This window comes from Chanodichthys erythropterus, chromosome 8, assembly GCF_024489055.1.
Source record: "Chanodichthys erythropterus isolate Z2021 chromosome 8, ASM2448905v1, whole genome shotgun sequence".
In the NCBI taxonomy this organism is placed as follows: Eukaryota; Metazoa; Chordata; class Actinopteri; order Cypriniformes; family Xenocyprididae; genus Chanodichthys; species Chanodichthys erythropterus.
This window is the reverse complement of record NC_090228.1, coordinates 43,660,930-43,679,871: the sequence shown is the minus strand read 5'-3', so window position 1 is coordinate 43,679,871 and position 18,942 is coordinate 43,660,930. Positions and strand designations below refer to the sequence as shown.

The 18,942-nt window shown below is 39.2% G+C and overlaps 1 protein-coding gene across 1 annotated transcript; it reads left to right on the top strand.

The window, feature by feature from the left end:
* Positions 1 to 227: 227 nt before the first annotated feature.
* On the top strand, positions 228 to 9,100 carry LOC137025290 (uncharacterized). Its single transcript, XM_067393299.1, has 6 exons — positions 228 to 373; positions 1,666 to 1,702; positions 1,847 to 3,130; positions 3,232 to 3,311; positions 3,397 to 3,517; positions 8,690 to 9,100. The coding sequence occupies exons 1-6, from the start codon at positions 228 to 230 to the stop codon at positions 9,098 to 9,100; spliced, it is 2,079 nt and encodes a 692-aa protein (XP_067249400.1).
* Positions 9,101 to 18,942: the final 9,842 nt, after the last annotated feature.

Here is an 18,942-nt window from a genome sequence, read left to right as displayed (position 1 = left end):
GTTAGTAGCTTTAGTAGTTCAGATCACATGATCATTCCTCCAGCTGTCTGCATTCCACCAACATTCCATTAGAATGTTCAACAGTGCTGATTAATTATTCATGACTCTCTGTGGTGATGTCACAGTCAGCACACTATAAATGAAGCTGCAGGAGTCCTTGAGCCCACATTTGTCTGCAATGGTGATTACAGAGCAAACTTCTACTCAGTGATTGATGATAGATTACAATGGCTTGTAATACTAGAGTTCAATCAGACCATCACAGAGAACTGGCCTTTGCAGCCCGTTTAGCTGCAACACTTGCTGCACCACAGCTGGAGGACGACACTTTTCCATCAGTCATCTGCAACTTCATGTGGAATCTGACTGAGCAGTATGTCTATTTTTATTAGTAAAACTAATAATTAGATTTTTTTGGTTACACTTTATTTTGTATTAAGCAGACCGTTAGAAAAGTTTGTTCAATAGTCAATTAATGAATCACATTTATTAAATAATCAACACTCATAAGTTATACAAACATTTAAATTGCATAAAGTAGTTATATATCAAATTTTTAATAACAGAATTATGTTTCTACTCCAATTTGTTGGTTAAATATGAACATTTAAATGACTGTAATAACTTGTTTCATGACAGATTTATTCAAACACATAATATTGAGGACAATACTAACAGGATAAGTAAAAGTAGAATGAATATGTAATACAGTAGTTATATTTAGCAAAATGCCCCTCTCTAGAGTTATTTTTCTAGCTAACTAATGAGATATGGTCATCGAATGGCTTTCTGAGGTAAATAATAGTAAGCAACATTTTTAAAAGCTTGTTTGATACAATTCAGTACATTACACGGTTTCTTTCAACATACCTTCTGGTGTTGCTGTAACCAGTAGTAAAAAGGAAGAGATGATCAGCTCATGGGTCAGACTTTGTTTCATATTAAAAGTAACAAAGCAATTTAGCTTATTGCAATTAGGCTATTGGATGGTGAGCTACAAATGTTTATTGAAGCTTTGTTTACATAACAGAAAACAAAATAGCTTAAAATATCAAATTTTACATTTAAGAATCCATATCAGTAAAAACTGAGAAATCAATATTATTGTCAACAGTAGCATCCACACAGCTGATATGTTTACCTGTTGTAGCTTATCTATGTTGTGTGCAAGAACAGTCGAAACGCCCCATCACAGAAGTGCTAATTAAATATCACTGTTTCGGTCAATGATTTTGGCATGAAATCACAAATTGCTGTTTTGATCTAAACATTTTCGCTAGCTGATTCATGAAGTGAACTAGTATTTGGAATTTTTAGAGTGAACACACTACTCGCACCATTTATACAATGAAACGTCATAGAATAGTGAGATGCAACATGTTAAATTATGCTAGCACTGTGTTAAAACATGCAAGCAACATGCTAATTCAAGTTATCAATGTGTTAAAACATGATAACCACATGCCATTTCATGTTAGAAACACGCCTCCTTGCTAAAACATGTTAAGATCTCTTAGAAAATTTTATTGACTGAGTAAAATCTTCAAATTTCAAGCTTTTGAAAGATATTTCAAACTTTCTGACTAGGCTTTGTCAATCCAACATCTAAGTTTTTCATCAAATTTTACTCGTATTGTATTCTATTAACAATTGTCTGTTTTTCAGGAATTTGGAAGTGATACAGGCGGCATTGAGCTACCGGGTAAGTCTACTTTTCCATATTCACTATAAAAATCTAAGTCCATGTTTTAAAACACACTAACTGTGAGCTAGCATAAACTTAATGTGATAAAAATCAACTCACATCATTAGAACTGAAACTCATTTTGCCTTTTTTTCCACACAGTTCTCCAGACAGCAAATCTATCAAATGCTGACTTCCATTGCAACGTCAGCCGCCACAACTGCAATTGATTTAATGCCAAAACTATCTGGAATAGTGGGCATGAATCCATCTGCAGTTGTGAACTCAAACAGGCCATTAACATCAGAAATGCCAGCGATCCTGAAGATGGAACAGCTTCCATATGTGTATCCACTTGAATCTCTTTTTGGGATCACGGTGGATGGTCTCCTCAGCAGCGGTGAATGTGATTTCAGCGACTCTCTGGGTGAAGACAATCCGCGTTCCTCTGAACTCGCTGGCATTGTGGTGGAGGAAGTTTGTCATCGGGTGAATGTGGTGATGCACGACAACATGCTGAAGATCAACGCAGCCTCGTCACCATGCTTCGTTTTCTTCCGTCCGGATGATTCCTGCACTAATATTGGGGAATTACTGATTAGTGAGGTCATCCGAAAGCTGAGTGTTTTGCATTTCCACATCTCCCGCACAGTGGCCACAACAGCCATCGCCACGGTCCTTGCGGCAATAGAGGGCAAACTCCTGTGTGCTCTCAGAACGAGCCATACGGTGGAGACCGCAAGGAATGTGATTGACTACATTGTGGAGGATGTCATTCAGGCATGGTCAAAGAATCCTACTGCAGTGTCCAGAACATGGGAAAGTGGGCCTGTCAAAGTTCTGCGGCCGACTTTTGAGTCATCTGAAGGTGGACTGTCGCTTGTCCTGCAGGAGTCAGATCAACCCTCGGGCAGTGACGGGCCAAAGATCACCACCTTATTTGACTCACTGATGACCGCCCTCTGTATGTCGAAGTGTAACGGTCACTTCAGCCAGCAGGACAACAGTTACGCAGCCTCAGAACGTCTGCATCAAAGGCTCGCAGATTTAATGAACTGCGTCCTAAGAAGCGAGATGTCGCAGGCAGAGAGCGTCTCGGAGGAGATCAGAATGACAGCTAAAGATTTCCTCCATTATTTTGTGGAGGAACTCGTGCAGTGTCTTTTTGTGTCCTCCAGATTCCCCCATCCTGCGACACTCCCTGAAAATACTCCAGTGATGCCCTTCATCATCAAAGAAGAGGATTTCGGTCTGACAGTGGTGGATCATCTGACAGAGTTGGTGGTCAGTCAAGTTTTTGACTTGCTGACAAAGAAATTTCCACCGATTGAACAGTTGGAAACACCGATTGAAGTGCACAGTCAGGCTGTGTCAGTACAGGAGGATCTACCAAAACTGACCTTCAGAAATAAGTTAAAGATGATGAAGTCGAACATCTTTAAAAAGGTAATTTCTCCTCTGTATAAGTGTTCAATATTCTACCCAATACCTGCACTTACTTATTGAAATGAATGAATTGTTTAATAATGAGTGTCATTTGTTTGCAGATTAAGAATCCCTTCAGATCCAAAAAGGACAAGAACAAGGGTGATAGTGAGGAAAAAGCAGCTCAAAAATCTGACAAGAAGTTGTCATTTTTAGGGTGGACGATTCCCTTCTCCCTAAAATTAAAGTTTCGTGTCTAACATCGGACTGCACTACATCCTGCCCAGGCAAGATGTTTGTGGACTTCAGCTCTGCTTTCAACACCATGATCCCGGAGTGGAGTCATTCAGGTTCCTGGGCACCACCATCTCTCAGGACCTGAAGTGGGACAATCAGATCAACTTCATTGTAAAAAAGACAGAGCCAGCAAATCAGACATAAGAAGACTGCAACGGACTGTCAGCTGAAAGGATGATTTGTGTGTACCTGCCCAACCTTCAGGACTTGTACTCCTTCAGAGTGAAGAAATGGGCAGGTAACATCATCATAGACCCCTCTCTCCCCAGATACAACCTGTTTGCACTTCTCAACTCAGGCAGACGTTTTCCCCCAATGTTATCTCCAGCTTAAACAATTCACACAGCAATTACTACCCATTTCTATAATTCAAGTCTGAATTCAGCCACATAAAAATTTCCCAAATGCAAAATCCAAGCTGCTGGGTTCATGGGCAACAGCTGGACTATTTTTAAAAGAAACGTGACACGCCTATCTGCACAACTCTTCAAAGTCTAAACAATGAAAAGAACTCCACAAAAGACAAAAAGTTATTTTTCCACGAGGAAGAGTCCCCTGAAAATGTGTGGACAGACACAAATGGAGAAACTACATCGCCCTTTTAGCCAAACCAGAAAAAAATGTTGGAGTACACGACGTTCAATCAGCGAAAACAAGCGTTGACTAATGGCAACAGACAGCGTTTGACAAAACCCAACAAAGTGTCTATTGCTGTTGGTCGATATCTGTTGTTGCAGTGTGAATTGGCCTTAACAAGCGAGGAATAAACCTATTTCTCCATACTCCAATGCCAAATAAAAGTACAATTTAATAAAAAATACATTTAAAATTTTCCATAACAAAGACTGAAAATTACTGGACTGAACTAGGTGGAAGTGTTGTCTGAATTTGATTTATAAATAATTTGTTATCCATAAAAAATAAATCTGTTTATCATAAAATTATGAAATTTCTGTAAGATAAAACCATTTTTTATCGATTTATTCCCATGTATGTGGGTAGGGCACTCTTTTAAAGTCCAATATACCTAAAATTACAGCCAGCAAGAACTCTTAGTGGTAAGATAAAATGTTTTGTGAATACGGCCCCTAATGAACATCTCTTTTTTTCCGTGGACTTCATTATTACAAGACATTTTCCAAAATGTACATACATAATTACGAAAATACACATTTCAGATATTGATACAATAGTTTAAATATTACATACACAAAATATTCATTACGTTATATAATTATCACCTTGTTTTTAAACATTGTCTTGAATTTACAAAGTGAAATACACTTAGTTCCTTATCACAATTATTCCATAGGTCTACCCAGACATACATCTATTTCCTGTATTTGTTCTTGCCCTCTCAGTTTATACTGATTTTCTCTTATTTCAAACAGCCTCTATATACAATTTGGAATTAAATTATTATACCTTATACATAGTCTGTGCAATATAAAAATCCACTAGATCAACACATTTTAAAGCATGTAATTTATTAAACAATTTGTTGGTTCACAACAGCCAACATTTTAAAACAACTTGCAAACTTAAAATCACCTCTGTTCAGAAAATTGCAAACATGACAATGACCATACAGTGTGAAGTTGAATATAAAAAAGTCCCTAAACTTAAACATAGGCACTGCTCATACCTTTAATTTGTTTTGTCTTCTGAGTCTTTGGTAGACTCGCTTTTTTGAGTCTAGCTCCATGATCACTTTCTGGAACACTTCAAATGTGTAACAGAGCTCTTGTGCTAAGGTAAGATTCATCTTGTAACGGTAGTACCCCCCCCCCAAAAAAACTTTTCCAATTCAACTTAAATGAACTAATTGTTTAACCCAGGATAACTCAAATAACTCAAACCACCAGTTACACAATTATATGCAAAAACATTATATTGGAATTCACCACAAAAAGACTACACAAAATGCAATTCTATCAATTTGTAATGTGCAATACCAGAAATGAAGATACACTTTCACAGAGAGGATCACGGCAATTACAAAAAGACACACACAAAAAAAAAAGGTCATTTGATGTAGTTCATCATAGAATTATTAGTCCATAGGGTTAAGAGTTCATGTCTCAAAACCAAAAAGGAAAAAGCAAAAAGTTGACAAACACTTTTGTAATTTCTAATAATCAAACACCCAAAGTTTCAATAATCAAACTATTCAAAAAATAAACAAACAACATCAAATGAAAAAACTATTCAGAAGCAAAAATTTACCCCAGAAAGAAAACAAAAACAAGTAAAGCTTTAAAGAAAGACAATTACTGTGTGTGTGTCTGTATGTCTGAGTGATATAGGGGAGCTTTTGAAAGTTTTAAGTACGTTTAAATGCGTCAGTTGGTAGGAACTGAGGTGGGTCTCGGCAGTTAAAACCCCCACATAAATCGGCAGTCGACGTCGTTGAGGGCGTTGCGATGGTGCAGCAGTCAATTCTTTATCCGAGAAACTGGAAACAGTCGGAAGCGACAGAAACCGGCAGCCTCCTCTCCATATCGGGCAACGCGCTGCAGACAGCGCCAGTGACGAAGGATCAAGCGAGCTCAATAGATGAACACTGAAGCGACAGGAACCAGCAGCTGTAGTCATCCGTGCCAGGGAGATCCATCACAACGGCATGTGCATTATTAAACGTAGCAAACTGCCGTGCACATAATTTAAACAGCCAGTGTCTCGACTCAGCCTCTATTGTTGGTCGCCCTCCCACTGCAACGCAACACTTCACTCACGACTTCCTGTTGTTACTCCTTCCACTTCCTCTTTTATCCAGGAATTCCTGTTCAATTATCCGCCCCTTTCTCCTAATTGGCTATAACATCCATCCATTTTAAAAGTGCGGTTTATCCCAAAACCGTCACAATCTGTAACATCTGCAAGTTCGTGTAGATGCCAAAAATGGTCTTCTTGATCTCCACCACAGTACTAGTCAGCCTTCTTTCAGGGAATAAAAATAAACAATTAAATTCTATCTTTCACTCAATAAGTGTTGATATTTGCCAGTTTTATCATTGAATCCAGCAAGGCATATTGCAGCTGAGATGTTTTAAGAGTTCTTCTTGAACCATCCTCTTTCTTTAAAACTGGATTAACAAAGACAGATAGCCCTTCAAGTGGCACTAAAACAATCAAATTGATCAAAAAGCGATGGAGCAGCTGTCAATGTAGGATGCAGGAATGGTGTGTCAGCCCAACTTTTAAAGGACATTCCTCACCTTATATTAATTCACTGTGCCGCTCATCACTGGGTGCTTGGTGTTATGTAAGCGATTAAAGAAGATTGCAACATGGCTTAACCTCAGGGGCCGTATTCACAAACCATTTTATCGTACAACTGAGAGTTCTCCTAAATAGTAGGTCTTAGTAAAGGTTTGTCTCATCAGCTTTTTGAATAGGTTTTAAGAGAAAACTCTTAGCTTAAGACTTCTCTCCATTCCTTAGCTAAGAGTGAGGGTGGGGTTGACCTCGTTGGATTATGTTGATGATCTTGGGCACTCAGACACCAGCATAACAGGGCTGGAGGGGTGCATTGATCCTGCAATGTAGTTGCTGAATGAAATTGGCGGGTAAGGCTACTGTTTCTACTGTTTCACAGGTTTTAGGAGCTAGTTTTAATGCTAATGGTTTTGTGGAAAAAAAAAAGTCCAGGGAGCTCCGGCTAATTGCTCAAAGGCTGCCATATGTGCATTGTGCAACAAGTGATGAATCCTTTTCAGCAGTGTCTCAAATTTAAATGGAAATCATGGACCTTATTTAGTTTTTTTTTTTTTTGTTTTAGATTGTGACAATTACCCCATCTTTGTGGCCCATTTTGAAGACTTGCTGAGTGTGGGAAAGAACCCTAAACCACGATCGACAGTTGTAGGATGGACAAAGCAAGTTACAAACTACTTGCGCAACATCAACAATGTCTTGTTCCTATGCTTCATGTGTGACAAATTATGCAAGGAGTTCCAAGAGAAAAAGGAAAGAAAGACAGAAAAGACAACGGCTGCTTCCGAAACCGCCTACTTCTCTACTATTTAGTAGGGGAAAAGCAGTAGGCGAGCGAATAAGTATGCCAGAAGCAAAAGTAATCATAAATAAATAGTCGAGAAGTTCCCGGATGGCCTACTGCTTCCGCCTAGATTTTTGAGTGGTCATCCGATACTTTTCTATCCCAGGAGGCCACGGGAGAGGATCATAAAGAAGAAGAAGAAGATACGTTTTGTGCGATAGGTGGCGGTAATGCACTTAAATGTCTGCGATCTGCCGTAAAGCAAGAAGAAGGATGGCTGAAAAGATAGACGCGGGTGTTTTCAAATGTGAGTATTACAAACCAAAAAACACGGTTCCTTGTTTTAAATTCACATTTGTTGAATTACAGTAGAGCAAATAGTTGAAACTAAAGGCGCTAAATGGTATAGTATTATTGTGATTTTGCTGTTGAACATGTTTTATTATGTATAGCTAACAGGGGAGCTCCAGTAATGTACATCTTAAATACGATTACTAAATGATTATTTAATATCTTGTAGGAAAATCATCGATATGAATTTCATATGAGTATGTCTATTACGTCCTCATATGAAGTAGACATCTGAGTGATGTACATGCTAGTGTGTAACTTAGTACAATTCACTGTTGTCAGCACAGTTTGCAATAGATGAATGAAAGTAATGTAAATAAATTTCCATAAAGTAACTAAATATAAGCAATCTATTTTATTTGTCCACTAGTTCTGTTGAAAAATTTAGGAACATTCGTGTTGGATAAAAAGTTACTTAACACATCAACAACTACCTCAACATTTAAATGTAGTATTGAGCACACAAATCTCAGAGATAGCATGAATCTTGTATGGATGTTACAGGGACAGTGAGCACACACATGTGCTTATCCGGTGGAGAGTGGCTAATGAAGCCCTCTTCACCAAAAAGCGGAACGCTTCCATCAAAGGCTTTAAGTGAGTATACTACAAAAGTCAATAAAAAGTCTATTTAAATTGTAACTTGTAGTTTATTTCAATTATTGTAATTTCAAACAGTCCTTACAGCACTTGATTACACCTTGATTCTTGATTTCTGTTATTTGCTGCAGATCATTTATGGCCAAGCAGAACCTGCAAGGCAGAGTGACAGCAGCATTTGTAAAAAAAAAAAAAAAAAAAAAAAAAAAAAATGGGAAAACCTCAAACAAAAATATAAAGTAAGATCATTTTGTTACTTGTAATACAGAAATCAAATGATATTGTACTGTTAAAATCACAGCTTTTGTATTATGTTTGTGCATTTTTTGAAGGATCTGAAATCTCCACAAACCGGTGTGAGCACTGGGGATGGAGAACCCACAGCAGCATCCTGGAAATGGTTCAGTGCCATGGATGAGGCAATTGGGGGGAGACCCTCCATCACTCCACCTGCCCTTATTGCCTCATCTGGCCCAGTTGAGGCTGTGAGTTCTTCATCCTCAGTGAGTTCAGAGCCAACGAGGGCTAAAAGAAAAAAGCCCGACGACCTCCAAGACCTAATCAAACAGATGGAGGAGAGGGAAGCGGAGAGAGAGCGGGAAGCTGCTGAGTGGGAGGAGAGACGGTGGAGAGAAATGGAGGAGAAGGAGGACAGAAGAGAAAGACAGCGACAAGCAAGAGAGGATGGATTATGGATGGCAAAGACAGGCAAAGATAGGCACGGTGGTCAGCTGCTTCATTGAAATAAAATTGCAGTATTGGCACAGCTCTGTTGAGATGGCAGTTGGATGTGGGGTTGTCCGCCTGCAAATATGATATAGCTTGTTAGAATAATACATTTGAATAAAGATTTTTTTCATGTGTTGTTGACTTGTATTTATTTGTTTTATTCATTTGTTTACTCATTTTTGTTTGTTCATCTTGTTTTCAGTTAATGCATGAATTAAAATAATTATATTTAATTTTTTAACTGAAAATTGATGTATTCACATTGGCTGCATGTGTTTACTATTCATGCATAAAATGTCATGACAATTAAATTTACATTTGGCTTATTTTACACAAATATATTTTCTTACTGAAATGATATGTAATGTAATTAAGTATTGGTCAGCATTTATCAACATTACAGTGCAATCATTCAGGGCTAATGTTAATTTTAGCAATTCGTACTTACACTTTTAGAGTACAAAATCATTTTTCGGCAAAGGCGAGATCTTCGAGCGGCTGCCCGACGTCTCCTTTTTTCAAACATTTTAAGTGCAACCATTTTAAGTGCAAACATTTTGGCAGATGTTACAGAAAACGTACAAGGTTTTTTATTGTTATCCAGCTACTGATGAAATCAATCAGGTGTTAGTGCACCTGTCGGTCATCTCTTTTAAATTGTTGCGCTTGTGATAATGTCGTAGATCACATGATAACGTCAACATGGCGGATTATATCCGGATCTTGCATACTCAACGAGATTTGGCTGTTAAGTACCTACTCTTTTAGCGCTCGTTAAGTAAGTACTTAATGAAATTAAGTAACTACTCATTGAGTAGGCGATTTCGGACACAGCCAACCACTATCTGTCAAGCTATCAAGAGCATTGACAAATGCTTGTGGAACATGACAGCCCTAAAAGCAAAAATGTGCCCATAAATTAGTCATTTTTATGAGCCAGTGAGAAAGATAGGGAGTACAAAGGAGTGAAGTTTTCTGGTACCTCACCGGATTTGCCATTTTGAATCCAAAATGCCAGCGTTGAGGCATGAATACAGTTCAAGGAGAATGGTTAGGAAGGTGTCAGAGCACTTCAGTGGTCTTCTGTCTCGGGAGGGAATTTGCACTGTCTGACTTCCAAAGTTTTGAGACATTTGCCAGGGGCAGATCAGTTATCCTTATGAGGGACACATGTTTTGAATGTCCTGATGTCAGGTGTGTAGAATCTAAAATGCCAGCGCTGAGGTATCTCGAACAAGCATATCAACAGACTCGCGCTTTCTTAAGTTACTCGTTCTCGCGAGGTTGCTGTGCTGCATGGTCTTGAAAGCTTTTCATTTGCATGCGTTTTTAAGCATTCCGTTTTTGTATTGACTGCTCCGAGACACAAATGGTTGAGGAACCAAATGCAGTGTTTTACTGAAAGGATAATACACAATTTTAGTCCAAAGACAGGCAGTCCAAACAATAACAAACACAGAACAAGGCAGGGTACATGAGCAAAGAGTAATCCAGGATACATGAATACGGAACCCATGAATCATGCGAATTCACTGAGATTGCCCCCCAGCGGCAGAACATTAAAGTGTCTGTCTATTACCTTAGTATTAAGTGTCTAAAAGTGTCCATTACCTGATCTCTGATGAGTTTTACACATTTCTAGACGTCTTAATGAGGTATTTGTATAATTTGTAGTAGGAATAATAGTAGTTAATAGTCTCTGTTTAGCTGAACTATCCATAGAATAATCAAAACAAGCCCTGAAAATTGATCAAATAATACATATTATTAGGGCTGGGTATTGAGACAATTTTCATGATTCGATTAGATTACTATTCACATGCTTGCAATTCGATTATTTTTGGATGTAGTATTTCAGTTAACGTACATGGCAAATTTCCTAGAGGAAAAAAAAAAAATCTCTCAACTAATGCTGTAAACTATACATGGGAGTCAGTTGGTACTATAATAATATTGAAGGTTAAATGAACTTATTTATATACAAACACTTACATTACACTCAACAATATTTTTATTATAAATAAAGTTTAGAATTACATAATATTTCTACTCCAATTCGTTCTTTGAAATATAAACATTTAAATTGTGGCTGCATTAAATATTTTGAGAACATTAAAGGTGCCCTCGAATGAAAAATTGAATTTATCTTGGCATAGTTAAATAACAAGAGTTCAGTACATGGAAATGACATACAGTGAGTCTCAAACACCATTGTTTCCTCCTTATATAAATCTCATTTGTTTAAAAAACCTCTGAAGAAAAGGCGAATCTCAACATAATACTGACTGTTACGTTACAGTCGGGATCATTAATATGTACGCCCCCAATATTTGCATATGACAGCCCATGTTCCCAACATTATGAAAGGCATTAGACAAGGGCAGCCAGTATTAATGTCTGGAGCTGCACACAGCTGAATCATCAGACTAGGTAAGCAAGCAAGAACAATAGCAAAAATGGCAGATGGAGCAATAATAACTGACATAATCCATGATAGCATGATATTTTTAGTGATATTTGTAAATTGTCTTTCTAAATGTTTCATTAGCAAGTTGCTAATGTACTGTTAAATGTGGTTAAAGTTACCATCGTTTCCTACTGTATTCACGGAGACAAGACTGTTTTCATTTTCAAACTCTTGCAGTCTGTATAATTCATAAACACAACTTCATTCTTTATAAATCTCTCCAACAGTGTAGCATTAGCCGTTAGCCACGGACCACAGCCTCAAATTCATTCAGAATCAAATGTAAACAATAGAACAATACTCACATAATCTGACGCATGCATGACGAACACTTTGTAAAGATCCATTTGAGGGTTATATTAGCTGTGTAAACTTTGTTTATGCACTGTTCAAGGCAAGTGCGAGCTCCGGGGGCGTGGAGCACGAGAATTAAAGGGCCAGTAGCCCTGAATCGGCTCATTTATAATGATGCCCCAAAATAGGCAGTTAAAAAAAATGAATAAAAAAAAAAATCTATGGGGTATTTTGAGCTGAAACTTCACAGACACCTTAGACTTATATTACATCTTTTTAAAAAAAGTTCTAGGGCACCTTTTAAAATGAATATGTAACAGTGTATATATATATATCAGAATGTTGCTTTCTAGAGTTTATTTTTCTATCTGACTAATGAGTTTATGGTCACTGAATATGTTTTTCTGTGGTAAATGTGACGTTATGTGACATTGTTTACAAGCGGTTTTATTGATGTCTTTCCGAGGTTGAACCACAGATTGAGCGATTACATGAGACATGATATGGATTTCGGTAAGTTGTACTGTATATTTTAACATACCTTCAGATGTTTATTTTGTGCTGTAACTGGTATTAAAGCGGAGGAGAGGATGATCACATGCACTTCTCTTTATCTGAGGCGCTAAAGCGATCTAAAGCCAAAACGGTATTTATTTTTTGAATCTCATAATAAGATGGATGTCATTTGAAATCTGAGACTTTGCTTCATATCAGAAGTAACAAAGCACAAAGATTATTTCGATTTATTGGATGGGAGGCACACTACATGTTTTGTTAATCCATCAACTGTAAACAGACTAGACTAATCGATTCTTGGAAATTAAGAATCAATATCAGTTCGTAAAAATGAGAATCAATTAAAATCAAGAAATTATATATATATATATATATATATATATATATATATATATATTGTTGGGGAAAAATTTAATATGCCAATATCTGCTTCAAGCTATGCAAAACACCTCTCTGAGCTCAACAGACACAGTGTCTGCTGAAATCCAGGGGGGTAACGGTGAGACACCCAAACTGAGAGCTTTCCCGAACCTAGGGTATCGGATAATTTAAATAAGTTCAAAGACAGAAGGGGAAGCCATTTGTGTATGTGTATTGTCACTAGCCATTTGTGTATGTGTATTGTCACTAGCCATTTGTGTATGTGTATTGTCACTTTTACCCTGTATGGAAAAGTACTGAGAAGAGTTGCTCAAACATTGGGGGTATAAATGTTTGTGGGTTCTCTTGTGTCCTTAGTTCACACTCGGGGCAGACATTGTATGGTTGTGTCGACTGTGGACTCTTTCTTGCAAGAAATAAAATCTTTATAAAGTGAATTCTCATAAGGTTTGTCTCTTACTAGTGATGTCAGCTAATTAATTTTTGCCGCAACAATTTTGGTGTCAGAAGTGGGATTCCTTGGACGGACCTACTGGACCTGGGCAGCACCGGTGACCTGCAATCCTGACCCAAGTCAGCCCTAACCCCGTTTAGATTCAGGGACGAGGGGCCGGTGCTGTGTATGTCCGGGAGGACGACCACTGGAATCAAGAGAAAAGAACCCGAGACGGCAACGGGAGCTGCTGGTAAGAGACAAACTTGGAAAATTCAGGGGGAGATTTTTTTTTTTAAATAGAATTTGGTTAAATTGAAAATTGAATTGATAGGGATAAACCATAAGGGGAGTCTGAATCTGTGGCAAATGCAGCGTGCTGATGTTTTTTACGAGGTAAAAAAAAAAAAAAAAAAAAAAAAACTGAAATCACGTGGGCGAATAAGAGGGACTGAGTTGTGTGCGGTCCGGGGACTAGAGGGACTGAGTTGTGTGCGGTCCGGGGACTGAGTTGTGTGCGGTCCCAAATAGGGCGCTATTGAGAGCGTCCGCCCGGCTGATCTTGGGTGAAGAGATCAGATCTGTACGGAGACGTCCAACAGATTAATAGCGCGCGCGCGAAAAGCCACAGAATCAGACTGCCAATATGGGGAAATCCCAAAGCAAGCTAGCTGAATACGAGACACCGGTATTTTGTCAAATGAGAAAATTATATGGCCAAAGATGCATGCAAGATATAGAAAAGTTGATCAAATATCATGATTTCCCAAAAGAAGGAACACTTAGTAGTACAAGGTTGAAAATGGTAAAATTGTCGATCGAAGAAGGGAGTGACATAACGAAGGGTTGTGCTAAAAAACATGTATGTGGGAAATGTGAGAAAACAATTAATTGCTGGGTGGAAGAGGCAGATAATAGGGAAAGAAGAATGTTGAAAAAAGAAAAGAAAAATGAAGAAAAGGCGACTGAGCCTCCACAGAATGAGATTACTATTACTAACACATCTTATGCTTGTGCTTTTCCACATGAAACACCGCCGAGCTACACAATTTATCCCAATGCGGAGCTCCAAGGCCTGAAAGTGGACCCCGACCTCGACTGCTCTCCGTTTCCACCAAACCAACCAATTCTACCAGCCAAACCAACTCCAGCTCCCCAGCAGAGAGACGGGGGAGCATGCGCCGCTGAGATGAGAGAAGAGAGAGCACGCACAGCTGAACGGTCAACAGAAGGAGGAGCATGCGCAGCCGAGCCAACAGCAGAGGGGGCGCACGCAGCTGAAAGCTTCCGGGGCAAAGAAACACTGCCGTCCGGAAGGAGAAAGAGACTAGTGATCTGGAAGACAAAGCAAAGAAAGAAAGGTGTGCAATCATGTTTTACGTTCCAACACACATGCACGAGCCAGAATGCTGGAGTCAGACGGGGACTTCGATCTGAATCCTGATACCCTCACAGAGAGCGACGAGGAAGAGGAAGAGGAAGATTTTGAGATCCAGAGTCCGAAGAAAACAAAGAACTGGGACAGAACTGCGAAGGAAGAGCGGGTGAGCATCACAGCACCCATGGTGGAAGTTATGGGAACAAATTCAATAGAATTAGTATACCGCCCTTGGAATTTAACCGACATGAAAGAGGCGATGGCCCACCTGCCGAATCCCGACGACGCAGGGGACCGTTTCGCCACCGAACTGATGACGTTCTGCCAAGAGTTCAGCCCGACACTAAATGAACTGAAAAGAATCATGATGGCAAAGCTGGGAGGAATGAACTGGCACAAGATCAGCGCAGAATTACCAGCAGCAGATCACAGACGAAGTCACGTTAACTGGTATCATGCTTCACACGACGGATATCGAGCAGCTGTGACGGGACTGACTGAGACTGTGAGGAGAGCATTTCCAGCGCGCATCGACATGTCCAGAGTGAGCCACTGCCGTCAAGAACCAGGTGAGAGCGTTCAAGTTTATTATGAGCGACTCTACAGTGTGTTTTGCAAGCACAGCGGGTTAAAGGAACCAGCAGATCGTGGCGACAGACCAACCACGTGGGAAAGTTGTTTGGCGAATAGTCTTTTGAATGGACTGAGACCTGAGATTTCCCAAGCCGTGAAACACAGCTATATTGAATGGACTGAAGGACGAGTAAGCACCATCATGAAACATGCCTTGCACGCGGAAGATGAGCTGAGGGCAAAGAAGGAAAGGTCAAGAATAAAAGAATTGCAGTTGGCAGCCGTGCAAAGACCGCAAAGATTCAGCGGGAACATATGGGGACACAATTCAGATAAAAATGGCTGTTATCTGTGCGGAGCTGATGACCACATTGTTCGTGAGTGCACGAGATGCAAGAAGTGCAAAATGGATGGACATTGGGCAATAAACTGCCCTGAACTGCGAAAGGCTGACTGAGGAAAAAGGATGCGGAGAGCAGGAGGAGATCGGGTGGACCACGGCCAAGGATGCAAAAACCGCCGCAAAGGGAAGTACACATTTACTAATATCAAACACACACACAAACGCACCCACACCTGAACACATGCACTGATAATGCAATGAAAAAAAAAAAAAAAAAAAAAAGAAAGAAAAGCTTGCACCTCCTTGTGTGTTTCTGAAACAAACAGAGAAGATTTTGACAAATGTTTGATTATGTATAGCAGTAAGGGATTTTTAAACATGCCTGAATATCCCCTGCTAGTTGAAGGGACAATGATTTCATTTTTGGTAGACTCAGGGGCGACCCGATCTGTTTTGCGATCATGTGACTTGCCATGTGAACCAGCGCTAACAAACAAAACGCATGGTTCTTTGTCTGTATCAGGACATTATATAACAGAACTGTTCACTGTGCCACTAAAGTGTGAGACGGAAGGGGGCCACATGCTGAAGCATGCATTTTTTTTAACTTAAAAAAAAAAAAAAACATGCCCAGTACCCGTTCTGGACCAAGATTTAATGTGCAAATTAAATTTGGTAATGGTTGCAGATCCCTCGGGCATTGTAGTGAGAGAGGGTGAGCAAATGTATTTGAAAACAGAACCAAAAATGGGTTTACAAATGGCACATAACCAAAACTGAGTGGCCAAAAACAATCTGTGAATTGGGGAAAAATAGAACGCTGTCATTTGGTACAGATTTTATGATGCCTGACAATTTGCATTGCACGTCACGTCGCAACAGAACGAGATACTATGGAGGAGGAAAAAAAAAAAAAAAAAATGGGTTCATGTCTTCTGTTCTTTTGCAGCTACATGGAGACAGAATGCGACCAGTGGGTTATTTCTCTGGCAAATTAGATCCAGTAGCAGCAGGCCTGCCGCACTGTCTGAGGGTCGTGGCAGCTGCTGAACAGGCTGTGATGGCCTCTAGAGAATTTGTGGGGTATTCTGACATGACATTAATGGTTTCGCATGCCGTTTCCATGATTTTGCAGAAACAGAAGACATCACATTTGTCAACAGCACGATGGCTGAGGTATCACACAATTTTGCTGGATATGCCAAACATCACGGTCAAGCGTTGCACAGTGCTGAATCCTGCCACTCTCTTTCTAAAAGAGGAGGATGGGGAGGAACATCATTGCTGTTTGACTGCACTCAAACAGATATGTACCCCGCGCCCTGACATTTCGGACACACTGCTCGAAAACAGTGAGCATATCCTGTTTGTGGATGGCTCTGCATTCAGAGATCCACAGACAGGCCTGAACAAAGTTGGTTACGCAGTGACCACTGAATTCGAAACATTGACATCTGGCACATTGCCATCAAATTTTTTTTAGCTCAAGCGGCGGAGCTCGTAGCCCTAGGAGAAGCATGCTAGCTTATGGAGGGTAAAAGTGTAGCGATTTACACAGATTCACGATACGCGTTCGGGGTTGAGAATGATTTTGGGGCTTTATGGAAACATATAAAAAAAAAAAAAAATTTGAAATCTGATGGCCGGCCAATTCTAAATGCTTCTCTTGTGTCTACTCTTCTAGACACAATTCTCTTGCCAAAACAACTTGCTATCTGTAAATGCGCAGCGCATACTAAAAACAAAGATTTCATTTCAACAGGAAACACAAGAGCAGATATGGCTGCGAAGGCCGCGGCAGCACAGCAGTCAAAGGAACCAGAATGTATTTTATTATCTGAAACTAACACAAATGCTTTGACTTCCTTACAGAGTATGCAGGCATTTGCTACAGTAGCGGAGAAGAACCTGTGGAGACGTTGTGGCTGCAAACTTGAGAATGATGTGTGGATGAACGTGGATGGCAAGCCTTGTTTACCCTTGTCTATAAATATATCAAAACAGTTGTTCTCGTCTATTAAAACATGTAAATATTAAAGCGTCTGTTTCCATGGTTTCTACAAAACAAAACCGGAAACCGAGGGTAACACGGGTATGACGCCATTGATAGGTGACTCCTCACACATCCCGGAGCCTTGGTTAAAATTGCAATTTTCTTATGATTTACAAATAGTTGGAAATATTTGGGATATTTTACTGCAAAAATATTACATATTGCACCTTTAATTCTCAGTCAGGGAGTGCAAAAAACTACTAGTAAAAAAACAGGCGCAGGAAGTGGCTCCTGTTTGTTGTGCAATGTAATTTTTTATTTTTTTTTTAATTTAGTACTTTATTTTTGTAATAAAATACTTGCTAAACCCGAGTGAGGCCAGCTTCAGTGAGGTGCAGACATATGCTGTCTTCAAGTGCTATCAGAAATATCCTACTTCCCAGTTCTGTAGTCATGATTACGAGCTAATTGACTTTAGAGTGTGTTGATAGGCATTTTTACCTAGGAAAGTCGTATTTACAATAATTCTGATGGCGAAGGCAGTATTAAGTCTGATTTATACTTTTGCATTAAAGGTGCCCTCGAATGAAAAATGTTATTTATATTGGCATAGTTGAATAACAAGAGTTCAGTACATGGAAATGACATACAGTGAGTCTCAAACTCCATTGTTTCCTCCTTCATATATAAATCTCAGTTGTTTAAAAGACTTCCGGAAAACACTCGGATCTCAACATAACACCGACTGTTGCGTAACAGTCGGGATCATTAATATGTATGACCCCAATATTTGCATAATGCCAGCCCATTCGACGCATTAGACAAGGAAAGGCAGTATTAACGTCTGGATCTGTGCATAGACTAGGTAAGCAAGCAAGAACAACAGCGAAAAATGGCAGATGGAGCGATAATAACTGACATGATCCATGATATCATGATATTTTTAGTGATATTTGTAAATTGTCTTTCTATATACTGTTAAATGTGGTTAAAGTTACCATCATTTCTTACTGTATTCACAGAGACGAGAGTCCTTGCTATTTTCATTTTTAAACATGTGCAGTCTGTATAATGCATAAACACATCTTCATTCTTTATAAATGTCTCCAACAGTGTAGCATTAGCCGTTAGCCACAGAGCATAGCATCAAACTCACACAGAATCAAACGTAACCATCTAAATAAATACTTTACTCACATAATTTGAAGCATGCATGACGAACATCTTGTAAAGATCCATTCAAGGCTTATATTAGCTGTGTAAACTTTGTTCATGCGATGTATATAGTCGAGAGCTGGTGGGGCAGAGGGAACGCATCTCTTAAAGGGGCCGTGCTGAAAAAATCAGTGTATAGTTAATGATGCCCCAAAATAGGCAGCTAAAAAAATTAATAAAAAAAAAATCTATGGGGTATTTTGAGCTGAAACTTCACAGACACATTCAGGAGACACCTAGGACTTTTATTACATCTTGTAAAA